Source organism: Coptis chinensis, chromosome 6 (genome assembly GCF_015680905.1).
Source record: "Coptis chinensis isolate HL-2020 chromosome 6, ASM1568090v1, whole genome shotgun sequence".
Lineage (NCBI taxonomy): Eukaryota > Viridiplantae > Streptophyta > Magnoliopsida > Ranunculales > Ranunculaceae > Coptis > Coptis chinensis.
This window is the reverse complement of record NC_141461.1, coordinates 31,352,614-31,368,023: the sequence shown is the minus strand read 5'-3', so window position 1 is coordinate 31,368,023 and position 15,410 is coordinate 31,352,614. Positions and strand designations below refer to the sequence as shown.

Below are 15,410 nucleotides of genomic sequence, written 5' to 3'. Positions count from 1 at the left end.
TGTTTATATTGGCAGTAAGTTTCTGAAATATAGGCCTGCTATTATACTTATTCTACAAATCATGTGAGAATATAGCCTTAAAACCTTATATAAGTGAAATATCTGAGTAATGACACAAGGAAGAAGTAAATTCCGAATAGAGAAATCACATATCCACTTGCTTGATCACTATAATATATCCTAAGCAAGAATTTAGGCCTTTTTGGATCGATATAGCCAGAAATTCAAACCTATATGAAATTATTTTCCGCTAGTCGCCCCTCTAAGCCTTTCTTTAGCATTTTCATAAACCACAAATCCTTTACCCTTTTACAAAAATAAAATAAAAATAAATCATCTTACCCATTTTTGAATGAGTCTGAAAATATAGATGAAATGAAGAAAAGAAAAGACAAAGACCTGTGGAAAATCAAGAATTTGTTAGTTGCTTCAAATAAGAAAAGAAAAGAAAGTTTCCATCCAAAGAAAATAAATAAATAAAATAAAAAGTTAAAACTCCAAAAACAGAATCAAAGGAGTCAAAAGCCAAAAGAAAAATATTAAAAACTGCTAAGGATAGAAACAAAGTGTAGAAGCAAAGTAAGAATAAAGTTTTCTCTAGTTACATATTTTGAAGACTCTATTATCTCAGACTTATCCTTTTGAATATCCATTTTCTTCATTCTTAAATCATCACCTAATCTTTGCAACACCTAATAAAGACTTCTAGCTCAATTAGGAATAGGTTAGTGTGATAGTAAGTGGCAGATGTGTTTGATCGACTTTGGCTTCCTTGTACGTCATTGAGTTTGTAAGGTAAAGTGTGCCCACTACGCACTGGAGTGAGCGAAACTTAAGTGGAAACATCAGAGTGTTTTTGTCTTGACATATATGTGAGGACCTACTTAAGGACGTTATTCCAAAGTTTCAGAAACGGACTTGTTATTGCATTTCATATCATAGTTCATTATATATATGTTTATTAATAGATGATTGATTATTATGCACGTATTAGCTTAGGTTTCCAATTGATTATTCTGTATTCATTGCTAGTGACAGTAATTTTATTTCTTAGTCGTTGTAGTATAGATGAAGTTTGTGAGTACCTTCTTTGGAAAACTCTCACGAAGCTATAAATCATCCACTAGGGAATTCCTAGTGGTTTAAGGCCTTATTGTATATAGTCAATGCAATTGCACTCGGCGAAACGAGATTTAGTTAAGAACTCCATTTTTTGTCACTTATTTTAATTTCTCATATTTGCTTGAAGACAAGCAAAATGCTGTTTGGGGGTGGTTTGATAAGAGCCCAAAATTATAGTTTTAACCCCTTAATAATATTACATTTAGACCAATTATGTGTATAATAAATAAGAGTTAGTACTATTTACGTGTTTTTGTATATTTCAAGTCTTGAAGTTAAATATGTGAAGAAATATGTCACTTTTGCAAGAGAAATGAGCAAACGTTGGTTGCTAAGAAGTTCTATTATTAAAGCCCAAGTTTCAAGGAGAAACAACATTTTTAAAGCCCGATCAAAGCTGGAAAGTCAAAGTCAACACGGGCAGAAATAGAGTATAAAAGTCAACAACACTTCTGTAGGTCGTATCTTTAGACCTAGACCTCATAATTGGGCCTATTATATATCAAAACGACCAGCTCGGAAAAAGATTTCTAACTATATAGGCCTTGATCCAATTATAGGAGTAAAAGTAGACAAAAAGACTATTGCAGTAATTTCCAGCAGAGAAATCCTTTTTGGACTTAAGTAATTAGGTTTTGGGCTTGATTTAATGGCCCAAAACATGGGTCCAAAGCCCATGCACGAAATTGTAAACCTAACTCTCTCCTATATAAAGAGGACTAAGGCATAACTCTCTAGTACTTAGTTTGTAATTCATATAGCTCTTCTTAGTTAATAAATTAGATAATAAAGTAGTTTTCTTCTTTAGTCAAACCCTAGTCATTATTTTATTAGCCTAATCACCATTAATAAAGCCAAGTTATTTATATTGTTTCAATTATGTCTTATTTTTATTCTTATTTTTATATTGATGATAGTCTAATGAATCTTAACTAAACCTCCATTAGAGGGGTTTGATTAAGTTTTGATGAAGACTTGATGTGTTAGTATAGAATAAGTTGTATAAAACTATTCCACTCTAGAAGGTAGTTAATTCACCATGAGAATGGGTTTAAATTGCCTCACATTCTAATTATTAATTGGTCGAGATTGCCATGAATAATTAAGGATTAAAAAGACCCAACCTTTATGTGAAAACATAAAGATTAGGATTACAACAAATCTATGCTAACTTATTAAGTTTAAATCAAGGTAGAATCAAATCCCCCTAGTACCTCTCTTCTCATTCACACCTTATTATAAAAGTTGCCATAGTTTAAGTTTAGAACATCTTAATTAGTTATTTCTATATATTAGTTTTATTAAATCATTGCTCTCACGGATATTGTAAGATTATTAATTTAGAGAAATTATTATGTCTACGAAATTAGGAGTGGAAGGAATTCTGACTCCCGTTATTATAAGATAATTGAGAGTAGAACTTTGATCTAGAGTAAATTCATGCTTTTACTTATTCCTAGCATAATCAGTTAAGTTTAAGTAGTAAAACACCTATTTTACGATTATCACCTACTCGTCTCCTTTTCTCCCTAGAGGACGTGACAGAGTCATCCTGGAAGGTGATCATGTTGATAGTTCTGTTGTTGTCTCTGTCAGAGGAGTGCTGGCTACGCTCATGACGCGATCACTCATTTGAACGTCCTCGTGCATTAAAGCTAGTTCTGTTGATTAGGCGCAGTGGAGTTCGGCTTCGCTATCTGCGAGCCATGAGTTTGTGATGCAAATTGACATCGGGTATATCAGTATGGTGCTTGATATTCCCTGCCTCGATGAGGTCTTGAAGGTAGTGCCTAAACCCCCGGCATTCATTGGTCTCATGGCATTTTGCTTTATAGAAAGCGCAGTAGGGCTTCCCTGGTGTGTCCTCTGGCCGTTTTACCTCAGGTCAATAATAGGCCGTGTTTTTTATTTTCTCCAATATGTAACTTGGAGATCTTGTAAGCACAGCGAACTCTCTTTTGGTTTAGGTTCAGGTGCTAGTCAGCGGACCCTGTTGCCTGAGTCGCTTCTTAGAAGATGGGGCGTTATCTGAGATTCGCAGGGACCTCGCCTGCTACCTCCAACTTTTCTTTCTCGAGGCCATCAGCAAGCTTGATGTACTTCTCCACGCGTGCGTACAGTTCTGCCAGTGTTTCAGGGTGCTCTTTCATGAGCGACCTGGACAGATCAGTGTTTTTTCTGATCGCATTGGTGAAGGCCACTGTGGCGAACGACTCCTTGAGGCCACTCTCCATGGATAGTAGCTCTGTCTTGAAACGTCCCAAGAAGGTACGGTATGTCTTCAGCATCTTTTGGACGACCTGAGTGGCGTCCTTTTTCCCAGTGCTATGTTTGATCCGCTGGGAAAGGCTGTTGATTTGCTGGTTGACTTCATTGATCCCGTCCTCAGCAATAACTCCGTTCGGGTTCTGGGACTCGCCCTGGATTTTGAGAGCGGCGTTCTCCTGTCGGAGCTGGGTGATGCTACTGTTCATGGCTTCCATTTGGGTAGCCATAATCTTCAGTTGATCTTGGAGGCTTTCCATGCTTCGTGGGATTGAAAATTAGTGATTCTAGGAAGATGGTTAGGAGAAATGGAAATTTTAAGTAGGTGAATTTTCAAGTAATTCAATCCTCAGACGGCTCCAATATAAAGGTTATGTTTCGTCTAACCTTACTGGAGTAGGTAATTTGGGGGTAATGGATTAGTTGATTGGGTTTGACCGAAGTTAAATGCGGACGAGCTGCCTATGTATCAAATTCTCTCTCTGGGGGGAGGGGGAACTTGAATCAGGTCGGACGTAGTTCCTCCTCTTCTTTATATAGACAAAGATGCCCGCACTTCTTTCTCTCCTGCGTCAGGTCAAGTTCTATACTTGATGACATTTAATGAGCCATGAAGGCATCCTGTGGGGGAGTAATGGTGTGCATATCTGAAGCTCCGGTCTTTAAAGTGACAGTCAGGTCATACGTTACTAGCCGTTGTGCTGCTGGCTAATGTGAGTGTTCTGGACGCCTATCGTTCTGGACATGGGCGTTCTGGGAGCAGAGCGTTCTGGTGCTGATGAGATTGCTTGCCTTGTATGAGCTGATCATAAGCGACTTAGACGTTTGGATGAGTGTGGTCGTCTTGTTGTGCTGGACACGTGCTTAATATTTATTGTAAGTGTATATTACTCCCTCACACTTAGTCAAAAATTCTTTCAAGAACCTGTGAATCAGGAACTTCTTGAGGCAGCTCTTCCACAATACATCAAAGCACATTGGACACCTCCACAAGCTGGATTTCTTAAACTTAATACTGATGCTTGTTACCTGCAGGGTACAATATCAGTCTACGGATACATATTGAGAGATTCTAATGGCAAATTTATTGCTGCAGGATCATAACATAGTGGAGATGAAAATGGAACAGCAGAAGAGGCAGAAAGCAAATACTACATGGAATCAAGTGGTGCAGGCAGTTCAACTGCAAAAGACTAGAGGTGGAGACTGGTACATCAGCTAGCAACTTTTTACAAATGAAGACAACAGGAAATATATCCTGGACTTCCTAGATAATACTGACGGATGCTTTGTACATATTACCTACTCTAGACTGTGTCTGTATTAAATGGGTTAGCCGTACAAGAAACTATGTTGCCCATACCTTAGCCAAACGGGGGCGATCTTTACCTATTACTACAAAAGATTACTTACCCACCATCATGGCTTGGGAACATTCTGGATAGGAAAAGATTTTATGTAAATTTTGCTTCTTAATCTCTATATATAATATACTGATTACAAAAAAAAAAAAAAAAAACTTTGCTAGTTAACCGTTGGTCTTACTAGCAAAGTGCAACTTTATTTATGTCGCCCTAGGTAATCCACAAAATCCTTGAATTTAGTTTTACCAAACACCAAAGGCCAGATTCATTCAACTTCAAAGTCTTGTTTATTTTATGTTGAAGAAATTGAATCCGCATGTTTCAGTGCTTCCACATCATTCCTTCTTTACTGGAAAGGTTTCCTAACCCCTGTGACAGCACAATGACTTAAAAGTAGGCAACTATCATCATTTCATATACTATGTAACCAAGACATTGCTTGTACAATGAGTCAAATCGAGAAAATTTGACTCCAATAACAATCCAACGCCGGTCTTGCAGTTGGAAAATTTACATTTAAAATGACGCAGCTAGAAAAGATGATTTCTCTCCGTGCAGTGTAGGACCCTATGAAATTCCACACTTAAACTTGGAAGGGAAAGAAAATAAAAGAAAAGAAAATATATGATTTAACAAACACTACTCTAGTGCAAGTTGCCTGTGACGACTGAGATCATTGAGGTAACTGGAACAAGTGTAATCCTCCAAGTCACAAGCATCCAAAAGAAGTGCTCTTCCAACATGAAGCTTTTGCTCTCTTCTCATCACTTCTGGTGACTCATTCTCGTTACCCCTCAAAAGTTGTAAAACCTACAAACAACAAAGAACCTATTAACTTTAATATCTTGGAATATGTGCATTGTATGCCAGAATAAGAGGAAGAACAGGATACAATTATCCAACAACAGAAGTTTGGACCAGTAAGTGCGATGTTATTGTCTGTTGATACTGCTATTATAGGCAACAATCAATAATGTCAAGTTCCCCAAAAGAGACCTTTGCTGCCAATAGATCAAGATATACTCTTGAGTCAAGCCTAAAAGTTTTAATATATGTGAAGAGATTTTTTCCTTCTACTATGAAATCTTGTATCTCATGAGGTTGTCATCTCAACAAGTTTTTAAATCTGTTGTCCGATACCAAGAAACTGAACTGCTCCCACAGCAGCTCATTGAACAACTGCCACCTGGTGTGCTCAACTATCATTTTTAATTCAATCTGTTATCGCAGATATATATATATATATATATATATATATATATATATATATATATGGTTTAATTCAATAAGTACATGGATAAGTGACCCAACACATTATAGAGGAAAAAAAGTAACAATGCTTACCAGACTCATGTGTGGTCGCCTGGTGGATAAGTGATGAATGCACATTGAAGCTGTCGATGTCACATTTTTATCTCGACGAGGTTGTAAGCATCTCCAAGACGAGGATCAACTAATTCTTTCATATCACTGGTCTCCAGTAGTGGCTTTGCCTAAAAGTCAATCAGTTTAGTTGATTGCAACATATAACCTAGCGAAACTAAGGTAAATCAATGCCTCAATAAATAAATAAAACATGTCGACGAGATTATGTATTTGGGTGAACCATACCCAAAGTACGAGGCTGAGGCGGTTAGAATCAACAGCACGTCGACCTGTGATGAGCTCCAATAGTAACACCCCAAAGGCAAAGACATCGGTTTTCTCATCAATTATCCCGTGCATGAAGTATTCTGGCGCCAAATACCTAAGAAACAATGTGTTAATTCGGGCAGTCCTTACATTTACAACCTCCACAATATGGTTAACTTACAGTCTTACCCAAATGTTCCTTCTATGGGAAACACAATGTGGTGAGCCCACTGGTCTGGAAGCCACTTTGCAAGTCCGAAATCTGAAATCTGCACAAGAAATACTGATAATCATGACGTGTCTAGTTGATGAGAACAACAACAGGAGTGAATATTGGAGCACCATGTGCATAATTAACATGTGATGGCAGTACCTGAGGTTCATAGTCTTTCGTCAGTAATATATTGGAGGCTTTCATATCTCGATGAATTATGCGTCTGTGACAACCTTTATGGAGATAGTTTAACCCTTCTGCTATCCCCAGTGCTACCCTGTATCTCACTCCCCACTCAAGACACCCCTCTGTACCTGAAAAACATTTATACTTCTTTTATCCATAAAAAAAAAGTTCCAGTCTCTTAAACGCTAGACTGGCCACTCACAGAAACTGTTTAAGCTAGAAAGCTTAAGCCTTTGAATTGGTCTGTGGGTACTATAAAGGACAGACCAATAGCTTTTTTTTTATTGAGGTCTATCAAGTAATCAAGCATGTTTAATTTCATCTTGTTTAAAACCATATTTTCGCAACACAATCTTGCAATAGGTATACAACCAGGAACTTTATTAACTAAAAGAGCGTTGCAGTCGATTATTAAAATTCACTTGGGAAGACCTACAGTCTCATTAAGCATAACTACATCCTAAAGGAGGGTAACTATATCAAACTTATTCAAGCCAATTACACATCTGGTTTAAGATTTTGGATGCAGGAGAGGAATCAGTGTATCTATACCCTACCGAGTGTATCAAGTCCTTTGATATAAGCACTATGTCAGATACATTAGGCCCCCGAAAGAATCACAAGTAAGTTATAAAATAACCAGACAAAAGTGAAATTAGGACTTGTACGTATAGTTCAACTGCTCGATCCTGCTTCTTCAGGTCGGTTATCAGTTTTTTTTTTATATATAGGAGACAGGTTGGTTATCAGTTACACTAACTGACTCTAGAATGTTTTCTAGATCTCAGAAGTAAACTCAACTGACTTAAGTTGCATAGCTGAAAAAAGGTGGAAAATAGGCAAAATGAATGACTGGTTTTCTGTTACTGATTTTATATATAGTGGTTTAAGGGAACCTCGCTGTGTCATTATTAAAAACACTCATCTATGAATGACAGGTAAATTTGAACAAAGTTTTACGGCTACTGGGTACCTGCACATTTTTTGATGAAGTACCCATCCATTCTACCACTAAGTATTTAGCAAGAACCAACTAGACCACCCCAACCCATTATGTCTAACTCATCCACATGTTTATATGTAATACTTAATACCAAGACAAGCCTTAGAAGGGAAGAAGAGAGATAGAGCACCATGAAGTAATGAAGCGAGGCTTCCATGTGGAGAAAATTGAAGCACGAGGTGCAAACCACCTTCCACGCCAAATCCAAGCAAATGCGCTGCATTTGGGTGGTCAATGTGGGCAATAATTCCAAGTTCAGACAAGAAATCTCCAGTCCTTTCCTCCTCATTTTGTTTCCTCATGAGTCTCTTCACCGCTACGAGCTGGCCATCAGAGAGGCACCCTTTATACACTTCTGCATGCCCTCCTTTTCCAATCAAATTCTCTACAAATATTAACAAAAACAAAATGATGTTGGGGATTAATTTTAAAAATGTGCATGTGAAGGCAGGAGTCTCAAGTAGAATACTAATGGTTTCAAAACATTGGATTACAAACTTGAATAATTGCATCTGCCCATCTAAATGTTTTTCCCCTTTGTACTTATCATTTTCAGATTTTTAGTAAAGATCTCCCACTAACCTTCCAGGAAAATAAAAAAGAGATATTATAGAAGTTAGAGCATCTTTAGGAGAACTACCAAAAAAATATCAAAATTTTGAACCAAAAAAACACCAAGCAACTTTAGAAGCAACATCAAATTTTCGACATCAAACTACGTGGTTTTGGATAAACTGCGCCATATAGCCCACGCGGTTTTTCCAACATCGCACCACTAAAGCCCAACTGACAGGCCCAAGCTGACGCGGTGTTCAGAACACCGCATACTACTTCTATATAATCAAGACCAAAGCTGCGCGGTTCAATCACTTTCAACTCTTCTCTCAATTATAAACTCTCTCCTAGTTAAAAAAAAACAAAAACCTACCTAAACTCTTGAAATTTTATATGGATTCTTTTGAGCCTTTCGACGGTGATGATTGGCAGTACACAAACGACATTGGCAATGAGGGAGAAGAACCCGAGAAAGTAGAATACGGTTGGGGAGAAGAACTCGAGGATGTCGCGCCGACTGATAGACATCCATATGTACTGGAGTATCAGATGAACGACTTTGATTGGCAATTTGCACCCGGTGAAGCACTTGATATGAAAGTTGTGTCTTCTACACGTGATACAAAACACGTGTCAAGTGTAGTGGCTAATACTCAGGTAATTATTTAGTTTTGGTTAAATATTTTGAATATTATGCATTAATTAGTTGAGTTGGACAAATTAATTATTTATCTTATACACATTATTTTTTTTTCATAATATCAGCATGTTATTGACTACCGAGTTATATCGGTTTTACATAGTGTTAGAGAGTGGTGGAAGGTTATTAAGAGTTTGGATGAGTTTGTACATATTAGAGATAATATTTTGTATACACTTTTGGGTTTTTTGGTTAATGTGGATTATGAGAAGGCTGATTGGGCAGTGGTCATAGCTTTAGTAGAAAGATGGTGGAGTAGAACTCATACATTTCATTTTTCTTGTGCGGAGTTAGAGTTCACACCACTAGACTTCACTATGATTTCTGGGTTGAGTATCGGTATAGGCCAACCGATACTTTTTCATACAAATTATGAGAATATGGATAGTATGCTTATGAGTTTTCCTCGCTTGGATGCAGATGTTTATGATTTTTCTGGTATTAAACTATCTCATATTAAGACTGCATGTATGGAACCCCTCTTAGATCCTGATACACGAGCAGAATTAGCTTTGACTGTTCTACCTGGTAGTGAGGGTGCTGATGTATATGTTAGGGTTTTTTTGACGTTTTTTATTGGGCATGTTCTGTTTTCCAATGGTCATTCTACAATACGACTGGGATATTATGCTTATGTATCTGATTTGCATGCTATGAGAGATTATGACCTAGGTAGCTCAGTATATGCCACATTGATAGTGGCGTTAGATAAAGCTTCACAGACATTCGGAAGTAGAAGTCCTCAGATTGCAGGATTCACATGACTTAGAGATTTGGTTTTATGAGTATTTTCGAACTCTGTCCTAACATAGACATAATTGCTGATACTCGCCCTAGATTTGGTAGTTGGTTAGGGCCTCACTTGACTCGTAACAGGGGGCAGATTAGAAATAATGTATGTATGGCTCGTGCTCAGATTGATATTAGATCATTGTCATCTATTGAGTGGAGACCTTGGTGTTTGACTACTGCCTTTAACGATCCAGTTGTGCAGCATGCTTGTGTGTTGTCACGTCACAGAGTTGTTTTTGCCGCACATGATTGTATGGTTTGGTACTGTGGCGAGAGATGTTGGAGGCAGATAACTAGACGTTATGGAGTTCCATATGCTCTCATGCCAAATGTTAGTGATGCAAAGTCGTGGGGTAGAATTCAAGTTCATGAAGTTCATGCCAGTGGTGGTCCTTGGCCAGATGCGTCTTCTTTTGTTGTTGAGCAGACTGCTGATCAGTATTATAGATGGTGGAACCGTGTCTCCATGGGTCCGTTGTTGCCCCATGTTGGTCGGGCTAGCAACTTCGAATTTGTGGGCCTGGAAGGGATGAGACGTGAGCTACGTATTTCTCATCCGCCACAGCCTGTTTACAACCCACAACCTCTGAATGCATATCATCCAGTTCCTGTGTCCGCCAATAATCCTCAGATGTTTGCCGTGTGTGGACCTGATGGGGAGGCTACTTACATTTCCATTCCTGAGGTGCCTCGTTCTCGTTGCCATGAGTTAGAGCCACAGATTGATCAGTATACCACGGTGAATTTAGTTATTTTATTTTTCTTATTCATATATATATATATAATATGTACTCATAATGTATTTTCTTGGATTTTCAGGCTGAGATTCGGGAAAGATATGAGAACCAGATTTGTATGTTTGATGGGATGAGGACTACCGTGTATCATTATAGCCAAGAAAGAGAAAAAGCATATTCTCAGACATATCAGCAATCTCAGCGTGCGTATGACGAGACTCGAAAAGCGTATGAGGATATTCAACAGGTGTACATGCAACAATATCAGGGATATGAGAAACTTCAGGCTGAGGTAACGTAGTTAACATTTGTACAGACAGAGAAGATCTTGATTCTCAGGTTAGGAACTTCGAGAAGCAGCTTAGGAATATCCAAATAGAGAGAAGAGAGGGATCGAGTGGTAAAAGGCGTAAGAAGAGAGCTAAATAAATTTCATGTAATATGATAGGTTTTGGATCATTTTTGATATTATAGATTTTAGACTGCATAATCATAATCATAATCATAGGTTTTTAATTTCTTTAATTTTTTCGATTTTGAATCACAATTCTTAATTTCTTCAATTGCACAATTATTAATTTCTTAATTTCTATGCACAATTCATAATTTTTCAAGTTCTATGCACCACAGTTCTAATTTTCAGAAAAAACACATGCGGTGTTGGCAAAACCGCGCCTATAGAAGCCCAAGTCCACGCGGTTTTGGCAAAACCACGCCATAGAAGCCCATTTAGCAGCCCAAGCCCATGCGGTGTTGGAAAAACCGCGCAGTTTTGCCAAAACCGCGTGAGTGATTTGATACAGCATCAAACCTGGAACCAAATATTGGCCGATTTAGTGTTTGGTTTGGTGTTTTCATCAACATGTGACTCTCCTGAAGTTGAAAAAACACCAAATTGTTGAAAATTTAATGTTTAATGCTAGGTTGATATCACTCATAAAGATGCTCTTAGAACACTAATATATGTAAGTTCAACGTGAAGTCTATTATGCCTTATATTCCTATTATCCTATATATAATGGCCCCTATTTAAGTTTATGTTGAGTAATTGCTCCCATCGGCATTCATGACTTCTTGTAGTTTAATTTGGACAAATAATTTAGAACGTATACTTTGCCTCTATTACGCCTTTCGCTTGGCCTTTTTATAGTGTTTACTTGAAGGAAAAAAAAATGTGCACCCTAGTCGTACTCAAATTAAGATGGCCCAACGTTCAGTAACTTTTACCAATATTTATCAAATCCTTTCTAGAGGCCTAACAGTTCGAGTCTCAACTACATCAGAAAGTGATTGATCGATCTGAGACCAATAGAGTGATCTCCTCAAGAATTAGGATATACATATATGATATATTTACTGACATCCAAGTTAATCACTTGAAGAAACAACGTAACAACCTTCATGCAGTCTAGAACCGTCACACGCTTGATTCTTTTCAAGAAGTGGATTATGAACGTATTTTTGCTACTCAAAAAAAAAATCACAGTAAAATCCGTGTATTGTGCCTCAATTTAAAGTTTTTGTAATGCAAAATCCTGGCAGGGTTTCTGATATACTTCTTTGGGAAGAAAGGTTCTGTTTTACTTGTTCTGGGCGGGCTTCTGGCTGAGTTGATGGGAGTTCCGCGGGGTCAAAAATGTAGGATTGCTTTCATGGGAAAAATTACATGGATTCAAATTGTGATTTTTGGAATGGCTAGATAGAATGATAGACTGACAAACCAGCTAACTTTTTTTATCAATATAATCAAGGCCCAAAATATCGATATCGATGAATATATCGTATACCCAAAAACCGATGTATATCGGATATATCAAATATATCTAATTTTTTTGGTGACTAGTCCAAACTATTTAAAATATCAAAAATATCATATATATCGAAAATATAATATCAAAAATATCGGATTTATATTAAAAAATGGTCAAAAAATCAACCGATATATATCGTAAATATTGGATATATCAATTATATCAGTGATATAAAGTTTTATATCAAAAATTCCGATATATATCAAAAAAAAATTCTATATTCGGTAGATATATATCAAAAATATCGATATCAGTGTACTAAAATACCAATATATATCGACAATATATCGGATATATCGGTGATATTTTGGTCTTTAAATATAATAACTTGAAAATCCCTATAATAATACCCGTTACTGATTATCAGACCCGGCCCGTTGGATTGACCCAGCGGGTTTGGTTATAGGTTAGATTCACATATTTTAATAGTTGGATAAATTTAATTTTGCTGGATGGGGATTCGAACCTAGAATAACTTTTAAAGACACATAGCACATGCCAAACTTCACTATTTGTGTTAGGAATATGATTTATTTTGTATTTATCTTAATTTATTAGTATTTGATAATTAACACATTCAATTAGATTTCTTTTCAAAACTCAAATGGGTTATGTAGGGTTGGTTTAAACTTGGGTTCTCAAAAATAACAAAGAGACCTAGTTCTCACCACACTATAGTGAGTTTTCAATAAAAAAAATAACTAGATATACATTATAATTGTTATGCACTAATCCACTGGTTAGACCAATGACCCACTGACCCAATATCTTTATCGGGTTAGTGCCCGGACTGGGTCTGATAATATTGGATTTTTGTTTTGAAGCTAGGACAAAATTGTAATTTCCCATGTCAAAGTTACTGACAGCTCGGGTTAGCTGTCACTTGAGCCATCACTCCGAGCAGTTTCATTTGGCTAACTTTTTAAGAGAGAAAACATGTTCAGCTGGCTTTGTGTTTTTGGCGTCGCTCATTATATTAGTAGAGATTTGGGCCTTCAACTTCTTTGTTGGTGGGATACCAATCATACAAACTTTTTGGCCCATAATTTCTATGACATGGAAATGTCAAACTCATACCTACCAAAAAAGTTAAAACGGCCCATGCTAAGAGATCAGGTTGTGTGGGTCTCTCTATGAAAGATAGCGTTGATGAAAAGTATGCTAATCTAGTCGTTTTCTTTGAAAACCCCAAATAACTAGACATGAAACATCCCATCTCGACTATCGGAAAAAAAGAAACATCCCATCTCGATTATCAAGTTCCCAGACCATGCTTTGTCGGTCAAAAAGTCACAAACGTCATTGACTGTTTTGTATTGTCAACACAGGAGCAGTACAACATGTAATTAGGCTAATTACGCGGCCCCACGACCACACCACAAATGCACAAACTGGTATGATAGATTACGTAACCTGCCAATATTTGGGGGTTTATGATGTAGTGGTGTGAATAATTAGTATATAATGTGAAATTAAGGGTGTCAGCATTTTAATGGGCAACGTGATTTTGAACTATACTCCAGAGTCCAGACCGAATAAATATTGGTGAAAATTGGATTACTCTGAAATCTCAACAATGATATTAATCGAATTGTCTACACTAAAACGACATCTATGATCTATCTATCATGTCGCTTTTCCAGCTTTCGGCTCGCAATTAATCACGGCACTTTGTGCAATTACATTTGCGCCCCATCAATTCTAATGAACAACGGAATCAAACACAAATTTTGACTAACTCAAAAATACTAAACTGTCGCCAAACAATCAGTTCAAATGCCAAAAAACAGAGAAAAAAGGAAAGTAAAAATTCTTACCAGAACTGAAATTATCAGTAGCAGCAGCAAGTTCTGCATAATCAAAGCTCCTCCAAGAAGGTTTAGACACTATGGGCACCCCACTAAACTCAATACCATCTTCAGCACTTCGAATTCTAGCAAACTTTCTGTTCAAACTTCTTTTCGAAATATCAGAACTTGTTAACAAAGAAAATGTAGAAAACCTTCTTAATGATTTCTTCTTTATAGTATCAATCAAGTTTTTCCATTGTAGTCTATGCGATTCTGAAACCAAAGCTTGTTGTTGTTCCCTAGTTGAAGATGAAGATGAGCTAAAACTACTACTGCTGCTGCTGTTATCTGAGTCTGTGCTTAGAATTTGGATTTCCAAAACAGCCCTGGGTGAACTATGTTGTTCTTCAGTATACTCTTGTTTTTTTATACCGTCTTGTGATTTTGAGCTTGGGTTTTCTTGGGGTTCTCCTTTTTCTGCAAAAAAAAAGTTAACAGTTTAAGCTTTTCACTATTTTCAAGCTGAAACAGAACAAAGCTGAAAGCAGAAGTTACCTTCTGTTGAGCTCATTTTTGGCTCTTTTGGCATTTCACTTTCTGCAAAAACAATGAGAAAAAATTATTCTTTCTCCATATAATGCTACAAAGCTCTCAATATGAACATACTCCTTTCATAAAATCCAGCTAACCTTGTGAAGAAGTCATTGGGGTCTTTGGGTTTTTCAAATTGAGTATAACACTGTAAACTTCTCTCATTCAGAACCAGTTATTATCAATGGAGTTATGAGGTTTATCAAACTGTTTCACTCACCTTAAGAAGAAAAGAGTAAAGAAGAAGCACAGGAGAATGTTTTGAGGGGAATACTTCAAAAAAGACATTTCTTTCGAAGTAGTTATTCTTAAAAGCGGTGAACAGGCGAAAACTAGTTTTGGAATGATTGGAAACAAAGCTATTTATATCCTTATATACAAGCACACGTAATGAACTGAGTAACCTTAATTAGTTTTATTCCCAGCTTTTAGATACAATCTAAACCGTTAAAATTGGAAAAGTTTATCGGGCTAATTTAGTAGCTTTACGTGATAGTTGCCGTAACTAACGCTTTCTAATTTACCCACCATACAACGAACAACTAACGAACTTAAGATTTTTTCCTGGGTCCCGTTGATATGAACTATGAAGTATAACGTCGATTAAGTCTGATACACATTTCATACACCATATTTGTCAAAACGATG

The 15,410-nt window shown here is 36.9% G+C and overlaps 1 protein-coding gene and 1 pseudogene across 2 annotated transcripts; one reads left to right on the top strand and one right to left on the bottom strand.

Moving 5' to 3' along the window:
- Positions 1-5,145: 5,145 nt before the first annotated feature.
- Positions 5,146-15,096, bottom strand: LOC147492581 (receptor-like cytosolic serine/threonine-protein kinase RBK1; annotated as a pseudogene). The gene is made up of 9 exons (XR_015198824.1): positions 14,861-15,096; positions 14,727-14,768; positions 14,199-14,648; positions 7,917-8,171; positions 6,757-6,911; positions 6,573-6,652; positions 6,363-6,498; positions 6,096-6,244; positions 5,146-5,561 (listed from the first exon to the last, which is right to left on the bottom strand). The product of XR_015198824.1 is annotated as a receptor-like cytosolic serine/threonine-protein kinase RBK1 (transcript).
- LOC147492582 (uncharacterized) lies at positions 9,698-10,975 on the top strand. Its single transcript, XM_086566223.1, has 2 exons — positions 9,698-10,572; positions 10,653-10,975. The coding sequence occupies exons 1-2, from the start codon at positions 9,823-9,825 to the stop codon at positions 10,869-10,871; spliced, it is 969 nt and encodes a 322-aa protein (XP_086422349.1). The 5' UTR covers positions 9,698-9,822; the 3' UTR covers positions 10,872-10,975.
- Positions 15,097-15,410: the final 314 nt, after the last annotated feature.